Genomic DNA, 25,904 nt, shown 5'->3' on the forward strand with positions numbered 1-25,904 from the left:
AGCTGTTCTCAGAAGCAAAATAGAATGTGCAGTTCAGTAGTTGAGCCACACTGTGTCACTATTGGACTTCACTTCCTTCCACTTTATCTTTCCCATTATAGGTGAAGATATTTACAAAGCCAGAGAAGAAGGGTCTGAAATGTGGGGGGCAGTTGAAGTGCAAGAAGATGAAGATACTCTTGTGGAAGTTCCACTGGACCAGGTAGTGATCAAGCTTTAAATAAATGGCTTTCCTTTTTTTTTTTTCTTTAGGATTACAGATTGTGTGTTGTTTCTCTTTCCTCAATTTCTTTCAAGTGTACAGCATAATTCTGTGGAGATGGCTGTAAGCTCAACAATACTGCTTCTTTATGGCAGCTTTAGTAAATCTTTCTTTCTGTGTTAATATGTCAAATGTCAGTTACCTTTTCATCAGCCTCAGAACTGCTCTATAAGTCTTACAGAGCCTTAGAGAATCAGGACTCCCTACTGTTACATCCTATCAAATAAGTTCACCTGAATTGCAGTCTCTTTATACTGATAGAGCAGTATTCCTCCAGTCCTGGGCCACAACTGGTGCAGATTTATCTGATTTTTGTTAAAGCTGACAGCACGTTGTTCTGTTGGAGCAACATGGTGCTTTGTTGGCCAATTTTTTAATCCTAAGATTTATGTGCAATAAATAGGTCTTGATAACTAAATATAAGATTATATCTCCCTTTTTTTACTTTGATTTGCACTCCTGTGGATTGAAATAATACAAGAACTAGGTAAATTGAACCTAACAGTAACAGCAGCTACTGTCCTTTATCTTGCTTTCAGTATAAATTTCTGTATTTGTAGGAGAAATTGGAAGAAGTGTGGTAAGCATGGGGAGGAAAATATCCTTATTGAGGGTAGGGGCTGGATTTGTGGGCTAAAAGGTAGGTGAAAAACCAGCTGGTTTGGTGAGATTTAAAAGGTCAGCTGGTTGAGATTTAACTGGCACCTATTTACAGATGGCGGTCCTCTCAGATGGGTCTGAGACATTATAATATGTTCATGGGTCACACAGATGATGGCATGGGACACAGCCTTATTGAGGCCCAGCTGTTGTTACCAGGTGAATGCAGGGCTGTCTTTCAGAGCCATCTCAACAGCTTGAGGGAATAGGGTGACTTGAGCCTCATGAAGTTCCACAAGAGAGGTACAAAGTTGGGCACCTGTCGTGCAGTTAACTCTCAGTGCAGTCTGGAGACAGGTGGGCTAGAAAGGAGCTGCAGAAAGGCCATGCAGCTCCTGTGGTTGGCAAGTTGAGTTGGTAGTGCTCCCTGTGGGGATGAGGTGGACTGTGCAGGCTGGGCTAGTAAAAGCACAACCAGCACATCAAGGTCACTGATTATCTCTTGACTCAGCATTTCTCAGGTTCCATCTAGAGTATTTGTCCAGCTTTGAGTTCTTCTCAGCAGGAGAGAGTTATTTAGGAGAAGATATTTTGGAGAGATATTTAGGAGAAAGTTCAGCACGGCAACAAACAAAAAAGTTGACAGGCTAGAGCTTATGACACTAAATAGTGCTTATTGTTTAGCTGGTTGATTCTTTTCCAGTTTATTTGTATTTTGTAAAAGAATACTAGACATATATACCTTTAGCTTGTGTTCTGCTTTTAAACACAATACCTGAGGGGAAATAGATGTTGTATGAACTTACTCACCACTTTGAGGACCAACACCTTACCATCTAAAAAAAATACAGATTTTATCTTAGGCTCCTGTTGATAAGAGGGTCATTCTCATTATTTATTCACTTCAATGGGAAGGAATGTTGCTCAGCAATTTTATAGGCATTGTTCTTGAAAACCCACGAATCAGGTGATAGAGGCAACAAAAACAAGACTGTCTTGGTCCCTGATAGAAGGGATGCTACAGCTGTGTCTTCTCACAGCACATACCTGTTCCAGCCTCAGAGTCTTATATGATGAACACCATTGGGCTCATCAGCCCTGTTAATTGTGGTTGTCCTGGTGAGGTGTAGTGATAATTAGAATGTGTTTTGTTATATTGATAGCACTGATATTGGGGAGGAACATGCTGGCTGTTGTCTTAATCTTTGTTTCTTATGACATCCTGAAGCACATCCTACTCTGGTCTTGACAGTGTAATAATCAAATTCAGAAATTATTACCCTGTTTATTGGCCTCTGGAGGTGTGTAAAGAATTCCTCTGGGTAGTGTAGAACATTTGGCTGTGTAAATTGTGTTGTCAGGCCTTAGTTTTTAGGTTGACTGCAATTCCTATGAAATCCAACCTTGGAGACAGCTTCCTTACTTCTCCACAGAGATCCTACAGCACAGGCAGTAGCTCTGTGTGTCTCCCCAGTTTGCCTCTGCCTGAGGGTGGTGACCATCCCTAGGGAGGGGAAAAACTCTCTACTACCACTTCTCTGTTTGGCAGTGGAACTGTTCACATAGTTGCCAGTGAGCATCAGATGTGCTGGCAAGCTTTGCAATGCTAGGAATTTGCTGAATACCTCTAAGCTCATGTACCAAGGTCCATTCATCATGTTCAGATGGAAACATTTTTCTACCAACAGATTTTGCTATCTGGACAAGGAACTGCAAGCAGTTGTATTCGATGGGGAAAAAAATATTAAAAAATCAGTCATGCACACTATGAATAATCTGATTTTCATGTGTCCATAAAAGCCAAGCAAAGCACCAAAATTTATTGCAAAACAAGCCACGTTTTATATATAATGTTAAAACTTCCTGTATAGTTTCCTTGGTAATCTCACAAGAAGCCATGTCCTTCTGAGTATCACAGAGTACTTTTTATTCCCAGATAACTAAGGTCACTCTAACCTTAGAAGCATTTAGCATTTTGCATGTTCAGGTTCATATTAATGACCATTTAAAATTGTTTTAAATACTGTCATGTAAAGCTTTTTAGCTTTTTCTTATCTGCACTGCAGTATCTGTTATTGCTAGAAATATGGGAAAGGACAGCCAGCCAGGGCTTGACTATCTTGCATAATGCATAAATATTTACATGCCAGCTTTCACTAGAATGCTGACACTTCTGATAGGCTATCATTTCCATCAGCCACATAAATGAGGTGGTGAAGACAGAGCTTAATATTTTTTTTCTTTTTATGCACCTTCTCTGCCTTGCTGTTTGAAATACACAGTTGAACAAATGCCAGATTAGCCATTAACTAAACCTAGCGTTATACTGGCTAGACTCTCACTTATGTCCTGTTCTGTAAAATGCTGTCTGCCAGCTGAAAACACATTAAAAGAGCAGGGTTTGCTTTACTCCAGACTAGCTGACAGTTGTAATTGAACATCAAGGAAGAAAAAAATGAATATTTTGCCTTAAACCAAACCAGACCTTTCTGTTCTATATTCTTTACCAAGACTTCAGCTCCCAAATACAAAATGATTAGTTTCTTCTTTTGACATGCAGGCTTACTCCAAGTTTGTTGTTTGCATCACTGTGTCAACATTCATGGGGACTGATGACAGACTATGAAATCAGTTCTGCAAATAGCAAACGAACAAGGTGGCTCTTGACAAGGAGGCAGCAAAACAATAGTAGTTTCTTATTGGAGATAGTAATTAAGTGTGTTACTTTGAATTTGCTGGCAATAATATTTTCAAAGTAACTTTGAGAGAAACATTTCTGACTTTTAAAGCTTTCAGAATAACCTACTCTTTTTCTTTCATTCTCTATAAGTTCTAAAATACAAAAGCAGCAGTTTCTAGTGATAATACTGAAATAACACGGCAAGTTTGCAATTGTTTATCCATTTCCATAAGCATGCTTTTTCTTCTCCCATGCTGAGACGTTGGGAGGTGGAGTAAACATGAGAGTTATGAGACCTGAAGTTATCCAGCACATGACCCTGTAAGGAATTCAGGCCAGCCTGCTTTGCCATGGGGTATATTATACTGGCTATTAAGATGTGATGTAGAAAGAAACTCCATTTGGGTTTTGGTTTTGGTTTGTTCTTTGGGTTATTTTCCCCCTCCAGATTCATCATGCCCATCTGCTTCTCTCCTTCTGTGTTTATTTGTAAAAATTACTTGGTGATAAATTTATCTAACATGCACTGGTTTGGAGTTTTTCTGTAGATGTTCACATTCTTGGTTCTTTCATTTATCCATTTGCTTTCCAATTTTACAGACATGTCCACTGATTAATGCAGTGCTCCACTCATTATTTCCCATTTCCTGGGCTTTGATGTGATGTGAGATTGTGTATCTCTCCTAGGTGAGCTAGAGCTGGAGTATATCAGAAATCTTTCACCTTTCATTTGCAGTTTTCATTATGGAGTACACATTTTGCTTTAGAGACCCAAGATTCACCTCAGTGAGCAGAATAAAATGTTTATCTTCCCCATGGCTGAAGGCAAAATGTTAAAGTTTATGTTGATTCAACATTACAACAGGCTGACTGCTTGAAGAGACATTCTTTGATTAAAAAGGCTACAACTTTTCACGAGGAAACGTTTTGCACTACATCAGTAAGGTTTCAAAATGGCATTTGGAAAGAATGCCTGCAGAACTTCTTTTGCTCAAATTTCACTACAAATGATGCAGCTGTAATTTAACCCTTATGAATTTTGAGTGCTGACAAGCCAGCAGATAATATTTTCCACTGCATGTTCTTCTTTCAACTCCACTGATTTACACTTAATGTTGTTATTGTTTGTCTGTGTGAGATAGGGAAGCTTAATCTGATTGGTTCCTTGCAGTTCAGAATGAGAAGGGAGATCTTTCCTCATTTTATATGGTGCCTTGAGAAGGCTGACCTAGAGCAGAGGCTAGACAGAATTAAAGAATAAAGTAGGTATTTATTAAAAGGCCTTAATGGAAACACCTTGGGCAGTACAAGAGCACCTTCTCAAGGCATCATCTGCACTGGGTAACTGCGATTTATGAAGTTGTAGTAGCAATGCCTGACCTTGTCTTTAGAGTCCTGTGTGTCCAACAGCTGAGGGCTTTCACATGTTCTGAGTGAAGCCTGGGAGTGTAAATCTCTTGTAAAACTAGTTTTGATGCCACTTTGAATAAAGTTTCCTCTGTGTAACCCTGTTTTCAAAAATTTCAGCAATCCTAGAGCAGGCACTTTCTCAAACTGCATAACTTACTTGCTTTAACTTGTATTTTTGCAGTCTTAGTAGGACTTTTTAAAAAATGCTTGACAATTTTCTCATTATCTACAGGTCTGCTCAGCAGATCATCCTATATTATAGGAAGTGAAGTTTAGGCAAATATTATTGAAGAATTTGCATGCAGAATATTGGGGGAAAAATAAACTACTGTGTCACTGAAGTAAATGGAAAAAAGTATTTTTAACTTAGTAACATATTAGAAAATATTTTTCTAATTTTATTATAACATCGTAAAATCTTTGAATGGTTTGTGTTGAAAAGGACCTTAAAAATCATCTCATTTCAACCCCTCTACCACAGGCAGGGACACCTTTCACTAGACCAGGTTGCTCAGAGCCTCATTATCCTGGTCTGGAACACTTCCAAGGATGGGGCATCCACAGCTTTTCTGGGCAACCTGTTCCAGTTTGTCACCACCCTCACTGTAAAGAACTTCTTCCTAATAGCCAGTACAGCCCTGGCCTCTGTCAGTTTGAAGTCATTCCCCTTGGTCCTGTCACTACAATACATCCTCTCCAGATTTCACCTTTCAGAAAAGGTCCTCTTCAGGCCTTGGAAGGTGCTGTGAGGTCTCTCTGCAGCCTTCTCTTCTCCAGACTGAACCCCACCAACTCTCTGAGCCTGTCTTCATAGGAGAGGTCTATGTCCCTCTCATGCTGGGGGGCCCAGAGAGCAGTGCTCAAAGATGCTGGCTTCTCTGTCATGTCTGCATTATGATGAAGGAATGAAATAAGCTTCCAGTTACCAGACAATGAAACCAATGAAGTGAGTTTGAAAAGGTGATTTTTTCTACACCTCAAGTTCTTTAGTTTCCATTCATTCTAGTTGGACTTCTGGGTGCTGTGACATTATGAAAAATTAGACTCTGTGGATTCAGGTGCTGTATGTGTTGTAAAAAAAAAATAAATAAAACACCCATCTCATGAAAAAGTTGGAGTTTAAATGTTGTGGGGATAAAGACTTTTTGCCTTCAGGAAGAACAGTGCATTTTGTGCAAATATGGGAACTATGTGGGAAGTGTAAGACAGTTGAACCTTAACTATTCATTTGCTTGTTTTCAAGAGCCTGGGTTTTGTAAATGATGTGGAAGAGAAGAGGGCTGCTGTCACTTAGCAACACTTTCTGGTTCAGGAACAAAATGTTTCGCTGTTGGAATCTATGCAGTGCTGCTACAAAACATTCCTGAGTAGGAGCAGGGGAGCTCTGTTCTGGAGAGCTTTGGTGCAACTGAAGTCAAGTGTTCCTGCTGCTGCATTTGTGAGATGTATTCATGTTGCTCTTCATGACCATTAAGATTTTTGTTGTCTACCTCATTGTCTGTCTGATGTGACCATTAGCCAAGTAAACATTTCCAAACGACTTCAATAAAGCAAAATTATGTTTTATGTTAATGGTACAAAATAATTTCTGCCTTAAATGATTTGTGATACTGCACTTTTCAGTATCAGTCATGTACAAGCCTTCTGAGAGGTTTGCATTAGCATCCCTAGAGGAAAAGAAGCCAAATGCTTCAATGTCTGAAGATTTCCTGACTTACTGCTTTTGAGTGATGATGGCATTTGGTAATGTAGCTCTTAATGAATAATAGCATGATGAGTGTAATTAGAATACGTCTTTCTTTTTTAAACACTCTGTTTTTGCTTAGATTAAAAATACTGTCAAGCAGTCCTTGAATGCAAAATGAAATTTGCTCTGTTTCTCATCAACCTGTAAGTTAAGTCAGGAGGTTTCCAGAAGGTGAGATGGGTCTGTATTTCCAGCAAGAAGCTGAGAACTGCTTTAGTTTTTCTGCATGCCTTTGACTGAATATGCTTGTCAATGTACATATACAAGTCTTTTGTCAGTGAGTCTTTTTATTGCTAGTCCATGACAAGCAAAGGACTCTTCTCACATTCACACAGGTATGGTTTCAAAACTAGTTATTTCAAGTAATGTGCTTTTAAGCATGAAACTGCAAAAGCATCACCTTCGCTTAAAAGATAAAGCCAGCAATGCAAAAAGTAAGGTTACTTCCTATTTTCTTTCAACTATTCAAAAGGTAAAATTACAAGTCTTTTATTATTTGTTCTGGCTATAGGAGGAATGGGAATAATCTACCACAGTGACTGGAGAAGCTCCCTGATCTAGAAGTCACTTTATTGTGAAAATTACCTTATGGAACAGGAATTCTTCTCCAGTCCAAGTTCAAGTTGTGCTGTTGGTTTTTGAGATGTGTAGACAGGACTAAATTAGTGCAGGAACATTTATTCTGTAGTTCATTACAATATCTGTGTTCAGTTATACTGGGCTACCACTGGCTGGTTGCTTCCAACATGAATTTTTGATGTGTCTTTTATTCTCTGTTACCATCCTTTATATCCTTATAATGACTGTGTTACATAGAGTTGATAGAAGCATTCAGGCCTGGAGATATATCCAGAGCTGTTTCTCTGGATTTGAGATAGCCTGAGATTTTATAGGAACCACAGATGTGAGGGACAGCTTCCTGTGAGCCAACACAATGGCTGAAGGCGGAACTCTTGACTTCTGAACAACAAGAAGAGCAGTCCCATATCCATCTTGGCTATCCATCCAATTCATTCCATACAGGAAGTTCTGACTGAGAATATTTTGATTATTTAAAAGGTGTCTGAAGAAAAGCTAAAAACTAAGATGGGAAATGTCACTGCTTCCTCATCAGTATACAAGGTCATTGCTGACTTGAGTCTGATAATTTCTGCAAGGATAGGTAGGTCTCAGTCAGCATACCTGTTTTGCTTTCAGTGTGCCCATCCTGGTTTATGAGGGAGCACAGTTTGTGGTAATTTTGGTGCATATTTAATAGGCAATTTGTGCAGTCGTAGGTGGAGGTATCGCTGAACTGCATCAAATTCAATGAAAAGGTTCCCAATGACTCCAGGGGACTTTAAATTACACCCTGACCCACCAAGTACTTCAATGTAGGCTTTAGTTCAGTATTTCAGGATCAGTGCTATCACTGAATCTGTTCAAGAAGGAAAAGTTAAGCATGTACAGCATTTACAGGCTTTGCACTATTAAGACCTCTGGTTTTCTCCCTTTTTCTGTTTTTTTCCCCTGCATGTATATGTGCAGATAAACATTCTCTTTCCCTAAATATGAAAAACCCAAAATTTTCTAAGTATACCTCTTTCTCAGTGAAGAAAGTGTACTTAAAATAAAGATGCTAATTTATGCATAGTGAGAAGGTCAATAAGATCTCAGTAGAAAGTATCACACTTTTTTAAATGTAAAGAGCAATGTACTATTTGGTGGGTGATTTTGGCCTTCAGTTTCCTCCTTATAGTCCTGTCTTAGGTCTGCTGTGAAGTCTGAAATGCACAGTCAGTGGTCAGATCCACATTTGAAAGGCTACCTTTGACCCTGCATGCAGAGGGAACTGTACTACATTTCAGATTACCTTGTGAAAAGTGTTTTACTCTGAATCAGTGTTGATTTTTAACTTGTTTGAAATGTCTATTCTTATGTAGTGTAGCTTGAAAGGAAATTAAATGAAGAATGTGTTTTGCTTTCCAGTTATTAGCTGAAAATGTGGGGTTTTTTTTGCCTGAAATAATAATGACATTGTAGTAATATGCTCAGCTATCTTGAAATTTTCAGTTACTATAAAAACATTATACTTGCACTGATGGGAGTTCTTCTACTCATCTTGTTTTCTACTATTATTTTTCTTGCAATTGAGCTTGATTGATCAAGTTAAATTAGTGGGAATCTGAATGTTATTTCAAGCCAGTACTATTCTCTGTGAGCTTTCAGTGAGTTTCTGGGTACAGTTCAATAATGCTGTGTGTATATTCTATGTTGGTCAGATTTACCTCTTCAAAAATTTGCATGTACACCTATTTTAGACAGATAAAGTCAGATAAGTCTAGCTAGCATAGCATTTTAGGGAATCACTGTCCCTCAAATGTCCATTCTGCTTCCATGCCAAAGACTGCTTCCACAGCAGTGAAACCAGTTAAAGCATTGGGATACATATGTTTACACCATGGCATAAAGCCTACAGACTTCCTTCTACAGTCCAGAACGAGCCACCATACTAAAGCCATGCAGGCAAGAGCATATATTCACTTCTGCTTGTACCCAGTACCAAAAAGCTGGAATTGTAATGTCCTGGATGACTACAACATTAACTGAGAAAGTATGTGTTGACTTTTCTTATCCTCTCTTCATTTAGTGTGTGTAATGTCATGGGAAGCAGGTGTCATTAAGTAAAACCAAACAAATTTTTAGTTAGTGGTGTCTGGTGCATGTAATTTGTCCCACCCTCCCCTGTTTCTGGTCAGAATCCAGAGCTGCTAATTTCCTTAGCAGAATGAAAGAAAATGAGTAGATAACATGTCTAAAAGTATAAAGTAACTTCTGAGAATTTATGGATCTACAGATTCTTTGCTATTTTTATGTGCTGCAAGGTATGAAGGTTGGATCAAGTTTGCTTTGGATGGTGCCTTCTTTGAAGGTTTCTGTAAAGACTTGGCTCGTTAAAGTTTTATTTTAGTGGTAATAAGGCCAGTTTGATGTTACTAGATGAAAGTGAGTCAGAAAGACTTGAATAAAAAACACATAGAAATGACCGTACTTCAAAAATCACTTACAGAGCCACTATTTACCTGGTTGTGTACCCATGCAGTATTCCTGGCAATTCCATAGTCTATTAATTATTACAACACAATAACTTGTTCTTTTTGCAGCTGTGCCAATATGGCATTGTGCGCTGGCATAATAAAGTTGTCTCATGTTGCTACTTAGATATCAAAGGAAAATCAAGATGTTTCATCAAGAGGCTTCAATAAATTCTTGATCTTACTGAACTGGCTCTTATTAATACGTTGAAGGTGATGAGAGAATTCTTTTGAAATGTTATGATTAGTGAGTAAAAGAAATTTTTAGAAGACAACTTACTTTTCTGTTGTAGATAGCTGCTTGCATAAAGGAGCTACTGAGGACAGTAAAATTCCAAACAGTTTTGATTAGGAGATAATCTATTGTTCTCAGCTTGTTTGCTTTTGAATTAGAGTCTGATGAGGCTGGGTGGGAGGCAGACACCTTGTCACTCCTGTGGGATTTTTTCACTTTATTTTCATTCATACCTCAGCACAAGTATGTGAGTAATCTTGGCAGGTGGGAGCACTGGTGGACTGAACAGTCAAGTGAAAAAAAACTGAAACTGGAAGGCAAATGACAAAGACCAGACAGTTTGTGCATCCATCTCCCATGAGATGGATGCACAAATGTCATGAGATGATGCTGCCAGCAGCTTTATCCATAGTGAGTTTCTGATAACTCTTCTACAAGGTGAGGCAAGATCTTGTTTCTTCTGGCTGCTGGTCCAATTCTGTGTTGGAAAAAAAAATTGCTGCCAAATGTCCAGCAAAACCTAACCAAGCCACCATACACAGGGATCTTTGTGAAGGGAATGATGTCTTGAAAGTGACCAGTGGTAGCTAACTCATCTCTCTAACTACTTTTCTGTGTATTCAAAGAAGGCAAGACCCATGGTCATGGCATGGCCTGGTCCATAGGTAAAATGCGTCTTGGGGAACAGTTTGTAGGCTAGTAATCCATGATATTTTCTTGTGACAGGACTTTATAAACAAGTATGTACTAGATGCTAGAAAGTCAGAGAACCTGGAGTAGATGGAACAGAGTAAGCTGTTGCTGTGTCAATTAAATTTAGCTCATTCCAGTTGTTCTGAGTGTGGTCAAATGGATTAAACTCCGTGTAATAAATTAAAATCTCGCCAACACATTTTGGAAATGAAGAATAAAATGGCATTATGTGGTGTAAGTACAGGAGCATAATTTTCTGTCCATGTAGACAAACCTCAAATTAGCATACTTATTCCTCAGTAATGATGTCATTGTGAATTTGATGTCTGTCACGTTTCAGAATTGCACGGAGCATTCTGGTTTAAAATGCCTCATAATGCTGCTTTTCCTTTCACCAGAGACCAGCAGAAACTGTAGATGAAGAAGAAAATGTAGAGGAGGAAGATGACAGGGGAGAGGAGGCATATAAAGGAGAATATCCAGAAATGAATGGAGAGGAAAATGGGGAAACTGTTAAAGAAAGAATTGAAGTGGAAAAAATTGAAAATAAATTAAATGAAAATTATGAAGATGAAGCAGGAGAAACAGAGAATGTTGACCAAGCAGAGGAAAAGGAACTTATCCATTTAAATGGCAAAAACAATGAAGGAAATGGTGCAGGAATGGAGCATTTGAACTACCAAGGTGATCTTCAGCCTGAAGAAGAAATAAAAGAGGATTCTGGCAGTCAGAACCAGGTGAGTCTTTATTCTTTCAAACTTTCTTATGGTATTGTTCCTCATTCATCTCAGCCTTATGGTTCTCATCTGGTCTCTAAGTAGTGAATTTCTGATGAAGTCCTGAGACCACTTATAAGAACTTTGGTTTGTGGAAAAGTTGTTTTTCATCTGTATAGATCAGTTACATCAGTAATTACATTATATGCCTTCTGACTGAGAGAGCAGATGTTTCTCACTATTTGATGAATCTGCATCTCCTACTTTCCTTAGTATGCTGAATTTTGAAAGAAAATGTAATGAAAAAAATTATTGCAGTTTCCAGAAAAGTAGAATCATTATATACTTCTGCACTACTTTGTCTTCTAGGACAGAGCAGAAGGGTTTGTTCATGAGACCAGTGCCTCATTATTTTGATAAATTGACTTTCACAGAAGTTGCATTTCATAAAGAGATTTTGACATTGCTTTGTGGAAATTTCATATTTTTTTCTTAAAAATTGGAAATAACAGTGGATATGAACAAGATCTTTCAAAGCAAGGGGCTTTAGTCAGTTTAAAAGCAAATATCCTGTTAATTTAGGATAGATAGTAACATGCTGTTGGCTTAGATGGAGGGATGCAACATACATAATTCAGAAGAACTCCCCTGACTGTCAGATGAACTGACCAGCTCACAGAGTGTGGGAAACAAAGTGATTTGTTTGATGGGGAGAATCCAGGTCTGGGAAGAATGGGATTCATGAGTGTCAGAAGCAAAGCAAGTAGCTGCACATTCGCTGCCTACAGGCTGCTGAAAAAGAGTTTCTTCCTCTGCTTCCTGTGACACTGGGAGTGGTTTCTTGCACTTTGCAAATGGACTTTCTTCTGTTCCTCTATGACACACAAGAATATTTTTCAGTTGAGAGAGTTGAGTAACATGACATTTTCTTGGGCTCTGAATTTATTCTGTGCTTCATATATTTGAAACTTTTTTTTTTGTTTTAGATAAGCTGAAGTTATTTATGGAAATGGAGAAAGTGAGTGAGCATTCACTTTAAATGCATATGTGGGTAACTGAATGTTTGATGAAAGAACTGTAGGAGGCAACCTCTAATGTGAGTGCTTTCTCCTAAATGCAAATTTTAACATGATCACTCTTGGAAAACATTTTTTTCATTAAGAACACCTTGTGGAAATTTAAGTATGAGGTGCTTAATGCTGTATTGGAATGAAGTGAAATCTTTGATACCTGATGACGTTAACAGTGCCTGTCCTTTTGCCTGAGGTTGATCCTGATCTTGAGAAAGCATCCACAAGTCCAAGGGTGACAATCACCAGCCCCCAAGAAAGTGAAAAGAATGACCAGAGCAATGACTGTGCCGCAGTTGCATAAAGAAGAAAAATGTCATGAGCAGAAAATGAAAAAAGGATAACACTTTAAATATGAAGCATGTTATTTTTTGTGGTTGGTAAGGAAGGAGGGTTGAGCAATGAGTGGAGAGATGATGATGCTCTATGGACTGATGAAAAACAAGCATTTATATCTACTAGAAGAACATAGAATTATTTTTACAGGGTGAGATTTTCTGATAGGATTTGAGGGGGGGGGGAAATGCAAGAGTACTTTATAGTAGTATTAGAAATAAATGAACTATTCTGTGGTATAAGATAGTTAGCAGCAATAGAACAACCACAAAAATTACACTGTTCCAGGTAAAGGAAAAGAGACCCACCCAGATTCAATGTCAAAACTTATTTGTCGATTTGTTCATAAAAAGAAACTGTTTTTCACCTTTTAACTAGGACATGTGTGGTTTTTCCTCTGAAATTCCACATGATAGGTATAATTTCCAGGTAAAACATTAGGATATAACTAGAATATGTTCCTCACCTAATGGATTTATGCTCACCAAAAATGGTTTACTATAATGAGGGACCAGTTCAATGTTACCAAATAGTCTATTTTCAGTATATTAATTAGAATTACTAGGTTTTGCATACATAAGTAGCATTTATTTAGCACTATGAATACATGTGGACTGGTTGCAATACTGCAGCTTGTTTCCATTTAAAACAGAATTTTTTTTATTGTCCTGAACTGTTTCACTAAGAGTGAATTATTGTCCTCATGAAAAAAAACAAAGGAAGAGTACATTGTATATTAATTTAAAAATTTGATTTTGGATGGATTTGTAATTCAGTATAGAGAAGCTTAATTTATTAATGAAATTAAAAAAACCCACATGCCTGGATTCGGACTGAAATTTCCATTAAACCATTGCTGTTGATGGAGCCATTTTAATATGTGAGACATCAGGATGAGCCCACCCAGCTTTCTGTAAAAGTCAGAAACAATTATTGCATTTATGAACCCTCTGCATAGCCTTAATGGTTGGAAGTGTGTCATCATCCTTTTGAGCAAGCTGTCTCCTGATAGGCTGTGGCTTAATATGCATTAGTAAATAAGGCATTGATCCACAGTATTAATTCTCTTAATGACACTGATTCCACTGCTCTTATCATTTCTCTGTTAGTAATGGGAATAATTTGTAGTTCGTAGAAATACAGCCCTGAGCATAATTTTATTAATTATACAAAAGAAATAGTGGGTTTCCTTATCATTAATGGTAGTAAATTATTACTACAAGAAACTAAATGTCATTTTTGCTGATTTCATGCCATTAAGAAAAGAATTACATTTATGAACAAATTGAAGTTGAAGCACTGTTTAAGGAATGTGAAGAGCCACTTGTCATAACTGAAATTCAAGCAAACATCTTCCCTTCTTCTACTAGTTATTAAGTATATTTTTCCAACGTAATTGAAATTTGTGGAGATCCTTCAGCATATTTCTGTGCTTTGGCAATGTTGGTATAAAAGACATGTTAAAAAAATGTATGAACAGGGTTAGAACAGTTTGCCCTGTCACATCTCTGAATTGTCTGTGAAACTTTCTTGAAACCTTCTGTCTGTGAAACCTGTAGCTTCTGTTGAGCTGTCTGACAAAGATCGAAGGGAATATTGCATTTGTGATCAGTTCAAAATAAGCTCCTCATTTAGCCAAGCTCTCAAGCTCTTAAGCAAAGTATGCATGCTTCTCTTTATCTTTTTTTTTCTTTTTTTTTTTTTTTTTTTTTTGTGATAGCAATTAAGCCTATGGTCAAATATATTTGATTTCTCTGGGATTTAAAAAGACATTTATGGTTAAGCAGTTGTAAAAACCAACCAACTCTTCCCCCCCCAAACATCTACAACAATAGCCTGAAACAGAATGGACAAAATAACTGAGGGTGATAGTGAAGTAAAATGACACAGGTGCCTTTATTGTTGGTTTCTATTTATAGCTTCTGAGTGCCAGTAGTTTCTGTCATTTCTTTCTTTTCCCCAAAAGTTTGGTATTTTCCGTGCTTAAAAGACTTACAGATATCAATAAGAATAATTTAAAGGATTAAACGAAATTCTAGGGAAATGTAATGTTATCATTTTTCTTCATAGGAGCATGAAATTCCTGTGAGTGTCACTCAACTTCGAAAATGTTTCCCCCTCTGTTCTCTTGTAAGAAAGACAGGATGTATTTCTTCAAAAAAACAAATCACACTGTGTGGAAATAGAGATATGACCATTTTATCATTCACCTTGCAACACTGACAACATGAATTTTGTATCAGGTTCTTTTATTTAGGGAAACTAGTTTATGCCTAACAAGTAATTCTAGTAGAAATTAAACTAGAGTGATACAGGTGGTCTTGCTAATAGTTTCTCTGTCATGATCTGCTGTGTGTGATGGCTTAACTCAGTTTTACCAGTTTATGTAATGTTATTTTATTATGCTTATGTACAACAATTCTGAGTGTTTTTTACAGAACTGTTGTCTTATTTTGCTTTTATTTTTAAAAATAATTTGCTAATAAAGAGAACTAGTACAGATATTCCTGTGTTTTCTCTCATATCAAGGCCTGTTTGATGTTAAATCTGTCTTTGGGTTACTGACTTTATAAATTTGGTGATTTTGCAGCTGATAGGATTCTCCCATACTAAAACTTAAAAAGAAAAACCAAAAAGAAAAACAACTGATTTGGTAGTTTTCCTATTGAAACTGTGAAAGAAAATATGTTGACAATTTAGCTGATACAGAGTTACAAATGTAAGACTGTTGGTGCAGTTAAACTTACTCAGGGAGTTTTTTAATGTCACAGCTCAGGTTAGGCCCGGGTTATTGGGATGTGTGTACTGTTCAGGCAATGCTCAGCAAAGGACAAGAATTTTGTCTGTTCACTGGCAGTTCCTGGCAAGATTACCAAGCTTCTTCCTGTCTCCCTGCAGAGATTCCTAATTTCAGCAAAACATTAAAGCACAGGCTTAAATCCCATAGGACTGCAGTTTTAATTGAATTTTAACTGAGTGAAAACAAGGAAAATATAATCCTTGCTCAGCTACAACTAAAGTACAGTGAAATAAACCTGTGTGCAGAAGAATAAAAGAGTAAGTGTGAGTATTCTGATCACTTGAAAATACAGGGGAATTTGGGCTATTGGGCTATTTTAACTGATTACCCCAAATGTACATTAAAACAAGAGTTAGATAATGAATGCAAATACCAAATGAAGTATCTCCAGGAAGGGTGTGTTTACTGAGTAGTTGCAATCAGAATGATTGAATGGGATGCACTCAAGGATGTTTTGTTCTGGGTGGCTGACAGCCTTCACTCTAAGTTGTGATTAAAAGAAGTGCTGTGGACATGGCCATAGACAGTGGAGCCATCTGCTCTCTGTGGATTATTCTGTGTGTGCACCTTTGTATCCATCAATTTACAGACGTGTGTGAGTGCTGAAACTGCAGGCATTTGCTGTGTGCTCACACACACACTGCACACACAACTCGTGTGCACATTAATAGTTTAAACTTCATATAGTGTTAGTGATGGAAAAATATTATTGGTTGTAGCTGAAATTTGATATAATTATACAAGATTATATAATCTTATATATATCAAAACCTAGTAATAACTTCATAAAAAGGGTGAAGCATTTTCTTATGTTGTGTACACTTCAGTGCTTTGCTGAACCAAGCTCAGAAGTCTTGAAGCACTGAAATAAAAAGGAAATACTGGCCTGGGAGCTACTGGAAGCTCTGGGGGCCATAAGGAAGTGGACAGGATTTGGGAAATTCAAGAAAGAAAGTACAAGTTTACAAGCAACACGTGACACCAAAGCATTGAAAGGTCTTTAGTATTAACCTGGTGAGTGGAAATGTCTCCCAGCATTGCTAGATGGGGCTGTAAGAGGACTTTGCTTGGGACTGTCCTGCAAGAACCAGGCTGTGCTTAGAAAGCCACAGGTGAGCCTCCATCCAGCATCTACAGCCTGAGTGTGTTGGAGCTGGGACCCTCTGCCCTTCTGAGCTCTCTGAGAGTCAGGTTTTTCCTCCCAGCGCTGCCAGCATGGATATGGTGCTGTTCCTGGTGGCTCCCCACCCACTCCACTCCTTCAGAGACACTGCAGAACCTTTCCTCCCTCCCTCATCCCACTGACTGCACATTCTGGGGGCACAGCCCAAGGAGGGTGAAAGGCATCTCTGCCAGGCCCTCCACCAGCCTAGACCAAGGGATCTAGGACATGGAGGTTCCCCCATCCCTCCCTGCTGGCAGGCTGCTCACTCCCTGGCCAGGCTCTGCATATGGAAATCATGGAGTGCAGGCCTCCTGCCAGCACTGCTCCGTGCCTCCTGCTCTGTCTGGTGGCTCTTGGCTCCCACTGACCCACCTTCCAATGGGCACTGGCATGGAGCTGAGGAAGGCATTAGCACAGGACTTCTCTCCAGTATGGCCAGTGTCTGTCTTGCACGGGGAACTTCTCGGGGTCTCTAGCTGGTCAGTCTCTTTTCCCAGACTGGTGCTCGAAGAAGGAGTCAGAGCTCTTCAGTTCTTGGTCTCAAGGTTGTTTATTGTTTCTTATTTATAAAATTCTTTCTCCTGTCCTGCCAAGGTCTGCTCAGCAAGACAGTCAGAGGCACTCTGTCTGCCCCCAGGCAGTGCTATCTTTTTATACTAAAAGCTACTTATACAATATTTACAATTACTTTCCAATCACCTATGTCAGACAGAGAGCTTCTACTCTAAACCGATCTAAAAGTGCCAACATCACAGCAGAAGTTAGAGGCCAAGAAAAAGAAGAAGGAGAAAGGCTGGACATGTCCAGATTCCTCCATCTTGCCCCCTGAACCCCCATTCTAAAAACCCCAAAATCTACTTTTTCACCCCGTGATAAATTCACTATCATACTTAAACTTTCGTGGCTTGTAATCCTTCATAAAGAGGTTGGTAATTGTTTTTTCCAAGGGCTAAATCAAAGGCACAGGGGTCTTGGGCTCTGTGCCAAGGTCTCTGAGCCCCCTGGGCAGGGTCTTGAGCCCTCCAGAGCAGCTAGAGGAATTTCCTGGGTTCCCACAGGAGCCCAGAGTTGAACATAGATGAGGGCAAGGGTCACCTCCCTTCCCTTGCTGCCAGAGCTTTGCCTACTGCAGCCCAGGGTTCCGTCAGCCACCTCTGCCCTAAGGGTGCTTTGACACCTTCAAATTGGGGCTCATCCTGGGGTTCTCCATGACCCAGGTGTTTGCACAGCTGCTTCAGAGCTGGCTGTGCCCCAGCATCTATTGCTGCAAGGGTTTGTCCCTCCCTGGTGTTAGAGACTGAAATGTTATAATTTGTGGCTTAAACATCTTCATGGAGTACTTTTGCCTCTTGTAGCAAACCTGTATAAAAGCAGCAGAGAAGACCACCACACCCTGAATAAGGCCCTGCACTGCTCATTGACTGAGATAAGATAAAGGGACTCAGGTCTGGGCTGGGGGAAGAAGAACAGAGGGATCGAGCTTGGCGGCCTCGAGGTGGAGACCACAGCCCCAGCACTGTCAGCTGCCTGACTTGAACAGACCCCTGCACTAAAGGAGGGGGTGAGGAGAAGTTTTGGGTGACAAAAAAGCCTCCAGCCAGAGGCAGTGAGCACCCATCCTCTGCTGTGCAGCGGAGCTCAGCTCTGGGGCCCCTTCACCCCAGGAAAAGCCACATCCACATGAAAGACAGCAGAGGGGGTGTTGTGGCCTGTCAAAGGACCTCCCCCTGCACTGGAGCACTGAAACATGATGCAACAGATCCACAGGGTTGCTGCAAGGGACAGTGTTAAATGGCTCCCTGCAAGGGAGGTATGTGGGCATTCCCACCTGGCCCAAATGCATTTTAATCCATTGAATGCTGTACTTTTCAGCAGCAGGAGGTGGGGAGGTGGGGAACCCTCACCACCAAAAAGACCAAGTGGAGGGGAGCAACAAGATGTCATTGGGACCCTCGGGATGGTGACATGTTTCTACTTAATCCGAGTCACGTCTCCCTCTGTCATCCCCACCCTCCCCCTTTTTCTCTTACTTTCTTTTTCTTTTTGCCTTTTTTACTATTAAATAAAATACATCAACTTTTTTTCAGCACGACGTCTAACTTAATTTGGTTTTAATCAAGTTTTGGGGTATATTTTGAACCTTTCTGGGTTCAATTCATTTTATTCAGAGACATTTTTTTTCTTGGCTCTTCTGTGTTTGAGCCAGTTTGAACACCTGGGTGCAGTACTTGGCTGTTGCCCCGGTTGAGGTGCAGGCAGTCCCAGCCCCTTTCTCCAGGCCATCAAGGCCCCTCTGCTTGGCAGAAAAGAGCAGCTGGTACTCACCATTCAGAGTAACATGACTTCTTCCCCACAGTGGAATACTGTGTTGAGACACTAAACCAAAAGATTTTGTAAGGATCTAAGGGAAACTAAATTTCCTAAAACTCACGGCACTGCTTTCAATTCTTAGTATAGGGCTCTTATTTGCTTTCTTCTTTCTCATCCTACCCCTATCAGAAACTAAAAAAATCCTGTTCAGATTTTAAGGTTTTAATTATTAAACTATTTATGTTTCCTATCTTCTTCAAGGCTGTTCAACAGAGTAGAATGAAAAAGCATTTCTAGAAATGCATATTCCAATTTAAATTCTACACCTGGTAAGATAATTTCTGTCAAATGCTAAAACCACCCCCTCCTCCCCAATATTACACTATTTATTTTTCAGCAATTTTTTTTAAAATGAGATTATTCTTATTGATATTTCTCATTAAGAAATTAACTCCCAATTCCCCTTCCTCTCTCGCTGAGCAAGATTTTCCCACACTGTGAGTATCCCAGTGGCTGGAAACTGTGTCCTGCTTAAGAAGATGGGAACAGCCAACTGCAAGAGGGAGAAATTAGCAGTCCAGCCTTCAGCTGAAGTAGTTTTGTGGATGAACCAGTTGAATGTTGTAGAACCAAGGAGCTCGACAAAATCAATGCTTGAGATACAAGGAAATTCTTATTTTATTACCAAATACTTAGGGGGTGGGTAGTACTTTCAGGGTTGTGTTCACATAGGTGAGTGAATTCTCCCACTCTTGAGAGAAGAAAATGTGTTCAGACTTCAGTAATACATAGACTTTTCTCCTTGTATTAGTTGGGAAGGACCTCTGATTTAACTAGAGATTTGAGTGATTTAAACTCCCCTGTCATTGTCATATTTTCTGAAAAATCCCTTTGACAGGATTTCTTCTCCTGGGAAGCTGAGAAGCCTCAGAGAGAAATGAAAACAATAATTATCTGATTGCTGCTCCTCCTGTGTTTGCTGCTTTGGAGTGTGGTCTGGAGATTGTTTACCAACTGGTCATTGTTGGATTGGTTTCCTGTGAATTGTTTTAACTTAATGACCAATCAAGTCCAGCTGTGTTGAGGCTCTGGCAAGTCATGAGTTTTTCATTATCATTCTTGTTAAGCCCTTCTGTCTATATCCTTTCTTTATTCTTTAGTATAGTTTTAGTATAGCATTCTTTAATATAATATAAATACATAAAATAATAAATTAGCCTTCTAAGAACATGGAGTCAGATTTCATCAATTCCTCCTTTCTCCTGGGCACCCAGAAATTACCACACTCACCTGTCTCTTGATGAAGTGGTGGTGTCAGAGATAACCAGGCACACTGCCACTGCACTTTGGGTACTCAGCTTGGAATCCTCACAAAGATGCTGCCCTTGCTTCCTCTGCTGCCATGGGTTGTGCTTTCATCACTGCATACAATCCCTCATCCTCCTGTTTCTCTGCTGCCTTTGCTTCTTCCAGATTGGTTGTAAGGAAAAGATACTACTAAAAATAATGCCTGTACCACATTCTCGCTTATAAATTGTTGACTTGAGGTTGGCATCCTTAGAGTAACCTGAGCTTTACACCTTCCCATCATTCTCTTTTTGTTCCCACTGACCCCCACAGAGTTAGCACCAAACAGAAATGACCTTGGTGAAAAATGTCAATCACTTGTTTTTAAAATTTTAAAAGTTTAATAGTAATAAAACGGTTATAAAATAATAATATAATTGGAGTAATAATAATTTGGACAATTTGGATTAGGACAATATGAGACAATAGAAACAAAGAGTTATGGACGTCCGGGTACCTTTTTCTGGGCAGCACAAGCCTGAAAAAGGACACACGTTAACAGAGGATTAACCCTTAAAAACTATAGCCTGTTGCATATTCATACACTTCATACATGATGCATGAGTTCCATTCCAACACCAGATTCTGTCTGGTCAGTGTCAGCTTCTTCATCTGAATCCTAAGGGCACCTTCAGGGCTGAGCAAGGCTGGAAGAAGTTCGTTTCTCCTGATAATGGGGCAATAAATTCTCTTTCTCTGAAAGATTTAGGTGTCTTGCAGCTGGTATCTCAGTGGGAGTCCTTTCTTTAAAAAAAGTATCTTACATAGCATAGTTTCTGTTTTAACATTTTGTTATAACCTAAAACTATATTTAACACACTACTTCAGAAAATTAATACAGCATGACTTTCTAACATTACACATATAACATTTTAATATTTGCGAAAAGCCAATCATAAAATACGCATTTTTCACACCTTGGTGGGACAAGGGCTAGGATTTGCATCCGCTATTTAAAAGTAGTCTCTTTCTGCTGTGAAAGAGGCACGGGCAAAGACTATTTCTCCTTTTCATGCAGCACAAGGCCTAGTTCAAGATGAGCAAAGAGTCCATAAACCAAAGTACCCTGACCCTGTGACTGCAGGTGGCTTATCCCAGGACAAGGAAGGTAAGGCAGCTGAGCCTCTTGGGTGCCTCTGGCTGGGGGCCTCACCCTCAGGCACATCTGATGCTTGCAGATGGTCCTGTGTGCAAAGGGAGGAAGACATCTGTTGAAGTAGCATCATGCTTGCTCGTGGGGATTAGAGCCTTTCCCTGGAAGGACCTTCCCAAGCATGATTTTCTGTGGGGAAACTGGAGCAAAAGTTTTTTTGCATAAAAGGAGTGGGTTCTTTGTTTGTTTGTTTGTTTGTTTTGGTGGAGGGGTGGGTAGTTAATCTCAAAGATTAATATTAATATATAATAACATTTTATATTGGTGTTAAGACTTCTTCCACTCACTAGCACCTCTCTACACGTGGATGTTTCACTGCTGTCCTGCAGCAGAGAGAGCTCTGGTGCTGCCAAGGGTCCCTGAGCGTGGCTGCTGGGCTGGGCAGGTGCCAGGCAGTGGAAGCAGATCATGGTGTGCTGGCTGACCTCGTGGTGTTTGCCGCTGCTCTCAGACAAATGCCTGCTCCTCTGGAAGCCTCCAGAAGGTGAAAAAACCCACCCAACACTGCCTTTGAGGGCTCCTGTACCCAAAGAAGCTGCAGTCAGGTGTCAGTGCTGTATGTCTGTGGGTACTGGGCTCCACGAGGTGCTCCCAGCAGCTTGGCTTTTTTCACTGCTCAGCCTGCAGGGAAGCAGGGGGCCAGTGAGCCAGTGCTAGATTAGTTCCCTTACAGGTGGGATGCAGCTGCAGTCCTTGACACCTCTGTTCTCTGCACTTGCTGTGAGTGTGTCTCAGGACAGGCACAGGAAACACGGCCAGCAGCCTCCTTACGGAGCAGGTCTGGAGGTACTTCGGTGTCCACTTCGAGTTTCTTCTACACCTGCCCCAGTTCCTTCAGAGGGATCCCCAGGGGCCCCCCAAGCTGTATGTTCCCTGGTAGCAGCAGCAGGCAAGGAGCCTCCACACGGCTCCTGAGGGTGCTGATCAGATGGGGTTTATTGGGGGTCCCAGCCCCGGGAGCAGCATGGTTTCTGAGGGAGAGGGGGGGAAGGGGAGGGAGGGGGAGAGAGGGAGAGCCTAGGGAGAGAAGGGCCAAGAGAAAAGCTTCTGTTCTCCTTAGCACAGTTTTACAGGGCACAGAATAAGCCTTGGGCCAGTGGGGTGGGGATCCATGATACTGCAGGGGAGGATCACAGGCTTGGAATAAACCCTACATTTTCAAGGGGTGAGACAGAGCACACCATTTAACTAAAATGTAGCAGCACATACATCAACATCTGTGTGATCCACAGCTGGGTGTTTTAAAGATAAGGACTTGATGGGCTGGTCTGCACTGCTCCTGGAGAGAGGTTTGGGACCTGCCTTGTGTATGCCTGCTGGCCTGCTGGCTTTTTGGCATACAGCCTGCATGAGGAGACTTGGCAACACACCAGACAGCTAAGAGCCTTCCCAACAGGGTTGCCATGAATGCATCTGCAGAGACAAAACAACCTGGCTGTCAGGTCTGGAGTTGCTTTTGAGCTGGGGCCTTCAAGGTTAATGCCAGTGGTTCAGGCAGGTGAACTTGTGTGAGAGCTGGAGAATGCTTTCCTGTCATACTCCTGGCTAAACACACATGGTGCCTGAAGAGCAAGGAGTTTAGTTCAGAGAGCCATGCTGAGGGAGGGACTCCTCAGAGGGCAGCCACTGCTGCTGGAGGGGCAGAGGAAGGGCAGAGGACTCAGACAATGCTCCATGTCAGGGCAAAGATCTGTCTACATCTCATGTAAGACCTAAGGTCAAACACAACACAGGTTTAAACCAACAAACTCAATTTAACTTAATTTAATTTAACTTCTCATTTACATGATCACCCGGAGGTCAGAGCAAACTCTTTGCCATCCATTCTGCTGTGATTTTAAGCTAAAGACAAGCTGGCTGCATGTGCTGCAATCATCTCTCTTTAACTGGTGCTCACTGCAAGGGACCAAGCTCTTACTGCTCCCCCCTGGCATAAGATGGAGATGTCTCCTGTGGAATCCTCTGCTTCCCCCCCCCACCCCAGGGAACTCCCCAGGGCCCTGCCTGGGAAGACTATGTTAGGGTTTTCCCCACCTAAGCTGAAAGAGAGGATTATCCATGATGCTCTGCAGCACTGCTGCCAATCTACATCAGATTGCCTCCCCCACTGGCCAGTTGACACTGCTGTGAGGAACAACTGCTCACTCTGAAAATTTGAAAGGTTTAATAAACCTTGACAAAGATACAACAAAAGGACTAAATAAGGAAAAATTCGCAGCACTGGGAACTGCCTTTGTGGATATCACGTGGCCAGTTCATCTTCAAGATGAACTCAGCCTTCAAGACATCTCAGTCTTTTATACCCCTGAGGGTTGCATCAGCCAGCCCTGGCCCCTCCCAAAGTCTGTCAGTCAGCTCTTTGCCATTTATCGGTGGAGACTGCTTTCTTGTAACATGATTGGAGATCAGATGTTGCCATGCCACACCCCCAAAGCACCAACCTTTTCCATTTCCCGCTGCCCCAGGTAAGGGGCACCTGTGCAGCCTTCTCTCTACCTGTCCTAGACAACCCCCACTGTCTGATGGCAACAATACAGGGGGAGAAAAGGGAACTATGGGGAGAACAGAGGAATCTAAACTACAATAACATAACTATACATCACTAAAGCTTTTCTTGATATTCACACAATAGCCATCCCTTAATTGTGAGAGCCAGTCATCTCATTATCTGCCTGTAACACTGCCCACCCCAACTGCTCATCCCTCATCCCCCCTACAGGTTGCTGCCCTGTGCCCACCCCTGTGCCCTCAGGTCATTGCTCACTGACCCCCACTTAGGTCCTGCAGAGCACGTGGTCTGCTCTTTGGTCTCTGGCCCCTTTGGTGTGGTGGGTGCAGTAAAACCCTCGCTGGAATATATCATGCAAAGACCCTTCCTGTCTTTCCTCTGCTGAGCTATTTGTGGCGTGTGCATGGACTGGAAGTGGCTGTTCCCCTGGCCTTACTCTAAGTGGCTTCTGGAGGAGATGCCTCAAAGAAGGTTGCAGCATTTCTACCATGCTGCCATGCTGCAACAGTCTCCCTCTGGTGAAACCTTAGACCTTGGCTCTCAGGGCACAAGGGAGTTCACACGGCTGCTATGGTGATTTTTGGAAGAGTGCTGGAGCTGCCTCTGCTCTAAAAGCTCAGCTACAGGTCAGAGCTAAAAGCTGTCACTGGCTTCTGTGGCTGTCCTGGGTCTCAGTGAATGCCTCTGCTCTGATTTGCACTGATGTGTGCCTTGCTCAGGGCTTTCTCAGTCACCTCTGATCTGCAAGGGGAGGTGCAGATGAACCCACTCATTCATGACCTTACAAAGCAGGGAGCCAGAAACCCAGTCAGCCTGTACGTGAGGGATACTGGGGTACCCTCTGATTTGTGCTCCTTAGAGATAGTGGCTCTGTTCAGCAGGCTTTGAAGTGAGGATTTTTGTCTGGGCACAAACTTGCTCCAGTTTCAGAAGTGCCTTTGCAAGGGGTCATTCAAGAGCTGAACCCATTCTGAGCAAAAGCTACCTGAAGAAATTTTTCTTATCATAGTGTCCTAAAGGGAAAAAATGTGTCCTTGCATTATAGATAATTCACTTGTCCAACAATAAAGTCCTCATGCTTGTCTAGCCCTGGGGGTCACAATATTGCTGTTAAAAGTTGACTTTTTTTTTTTTTTTTTAAATGTCCACTTCCACGAAGATTTTAGCCATTGTACTTATGTTTTTCTGGCCACAGGTTTTAGACCTGCAGCAAGTTTTTCTATGCTTTCAATATTTACTGACTGTCTCTTCTGATATGCATTGAATACAACAACACCAACACCAAGGCATCCTTTTAGCCTCAGGCTGAAGGGTGCCTTTAGCTAGGAAATGGCCTGAAGTGATGAGTGCCATAAGTTTTGAGGTTGAAATTGCTGGAGCAGCATAACATACATTGTTAAACTGACTAGCTTATTAGCATTGCTCAAAACTGACGTCCCCTCTATATTTGCAAAAGTCTGTGAATGGAAAATCATGGGAAAAAAAGAGTGCCTTCAAAAATCAGCTGTAAATAATTAGGAAAAAAAACAATAAAAGAGGTCATTTGATGCTAGCTCTTTTCTCTGAAGGGCTGTTAGAAGTACTTGCCTCACCTACTGTCAATATGCAGAGATTATTTTCATCCCAATACCTCTGTAAATTGTCTGACAGCAAAATTGAGCTTTGGCCTGCTTAATGTGCATCAAGTGAACTGATGCAGGAGATGCACACTGTGTGGTCTGCCACATGTCCAGATAAGAACTGAAGAAAAAATGAGGGGGTGGATGGATTGTTTGCCCAGACACCAGAAGGCTCCAG

At 40.9% G+C, this 25,904-nt stretch overlaps 1 protein-coding gene across 2 annotated transcripts in view; it reads left to right on the plus strand.

The window, feature by feature from the left end:
- The window catches only part of DCDC2 (doublecortin domain containing 2), a 54,065-nt gene extending 38,738 nt beyond the window's left edge, over nucleotides 1-15,327 (plus strand). The window contains exons 8-10 of one of the 2 annotated variants that reach the window (XM_009093892.4): nucleotides 102-202; nucleotides 11,100-11,438; nucleotides 12,684-15,327. In XM_009093892.4, the coding sequence (XP_009092140.2) occupies nucleotides 102-202; nucleotides 11,100-11,438; nucleotides 12,684-12,791 (548 nt within the window). In that variant the 3' untranslated portion in view covers nucleotides 12,792-15,327. Of the gene's footprint in view, nucleotides 1-101; nucleotides 203-11,099; nucleotides 11,439-12,403 lie in introns of both variants that reach the window. The other variant, XM_018918287.3, reaches the window with a different exon arrangement.
- Nucleotides 15,328-25,904: the final 10,577 nt, after the last annotated feature.

The sequence above is a fragment of the Serinus canaria genome, chromosome 2 (genome assembly GCF_022539315.1).
Source record: "Serinus canaria isolate serCan28SL12 chromosome 2, serCan2020, whole genome shotgun sequence".
Classification (NCBI taxonomy): domain Eukaryota; kingdom Metazoa; phylum Chordata; class Aves; order Passeriformes; family Fringillidae; genus Serinus; species Serinus canaria.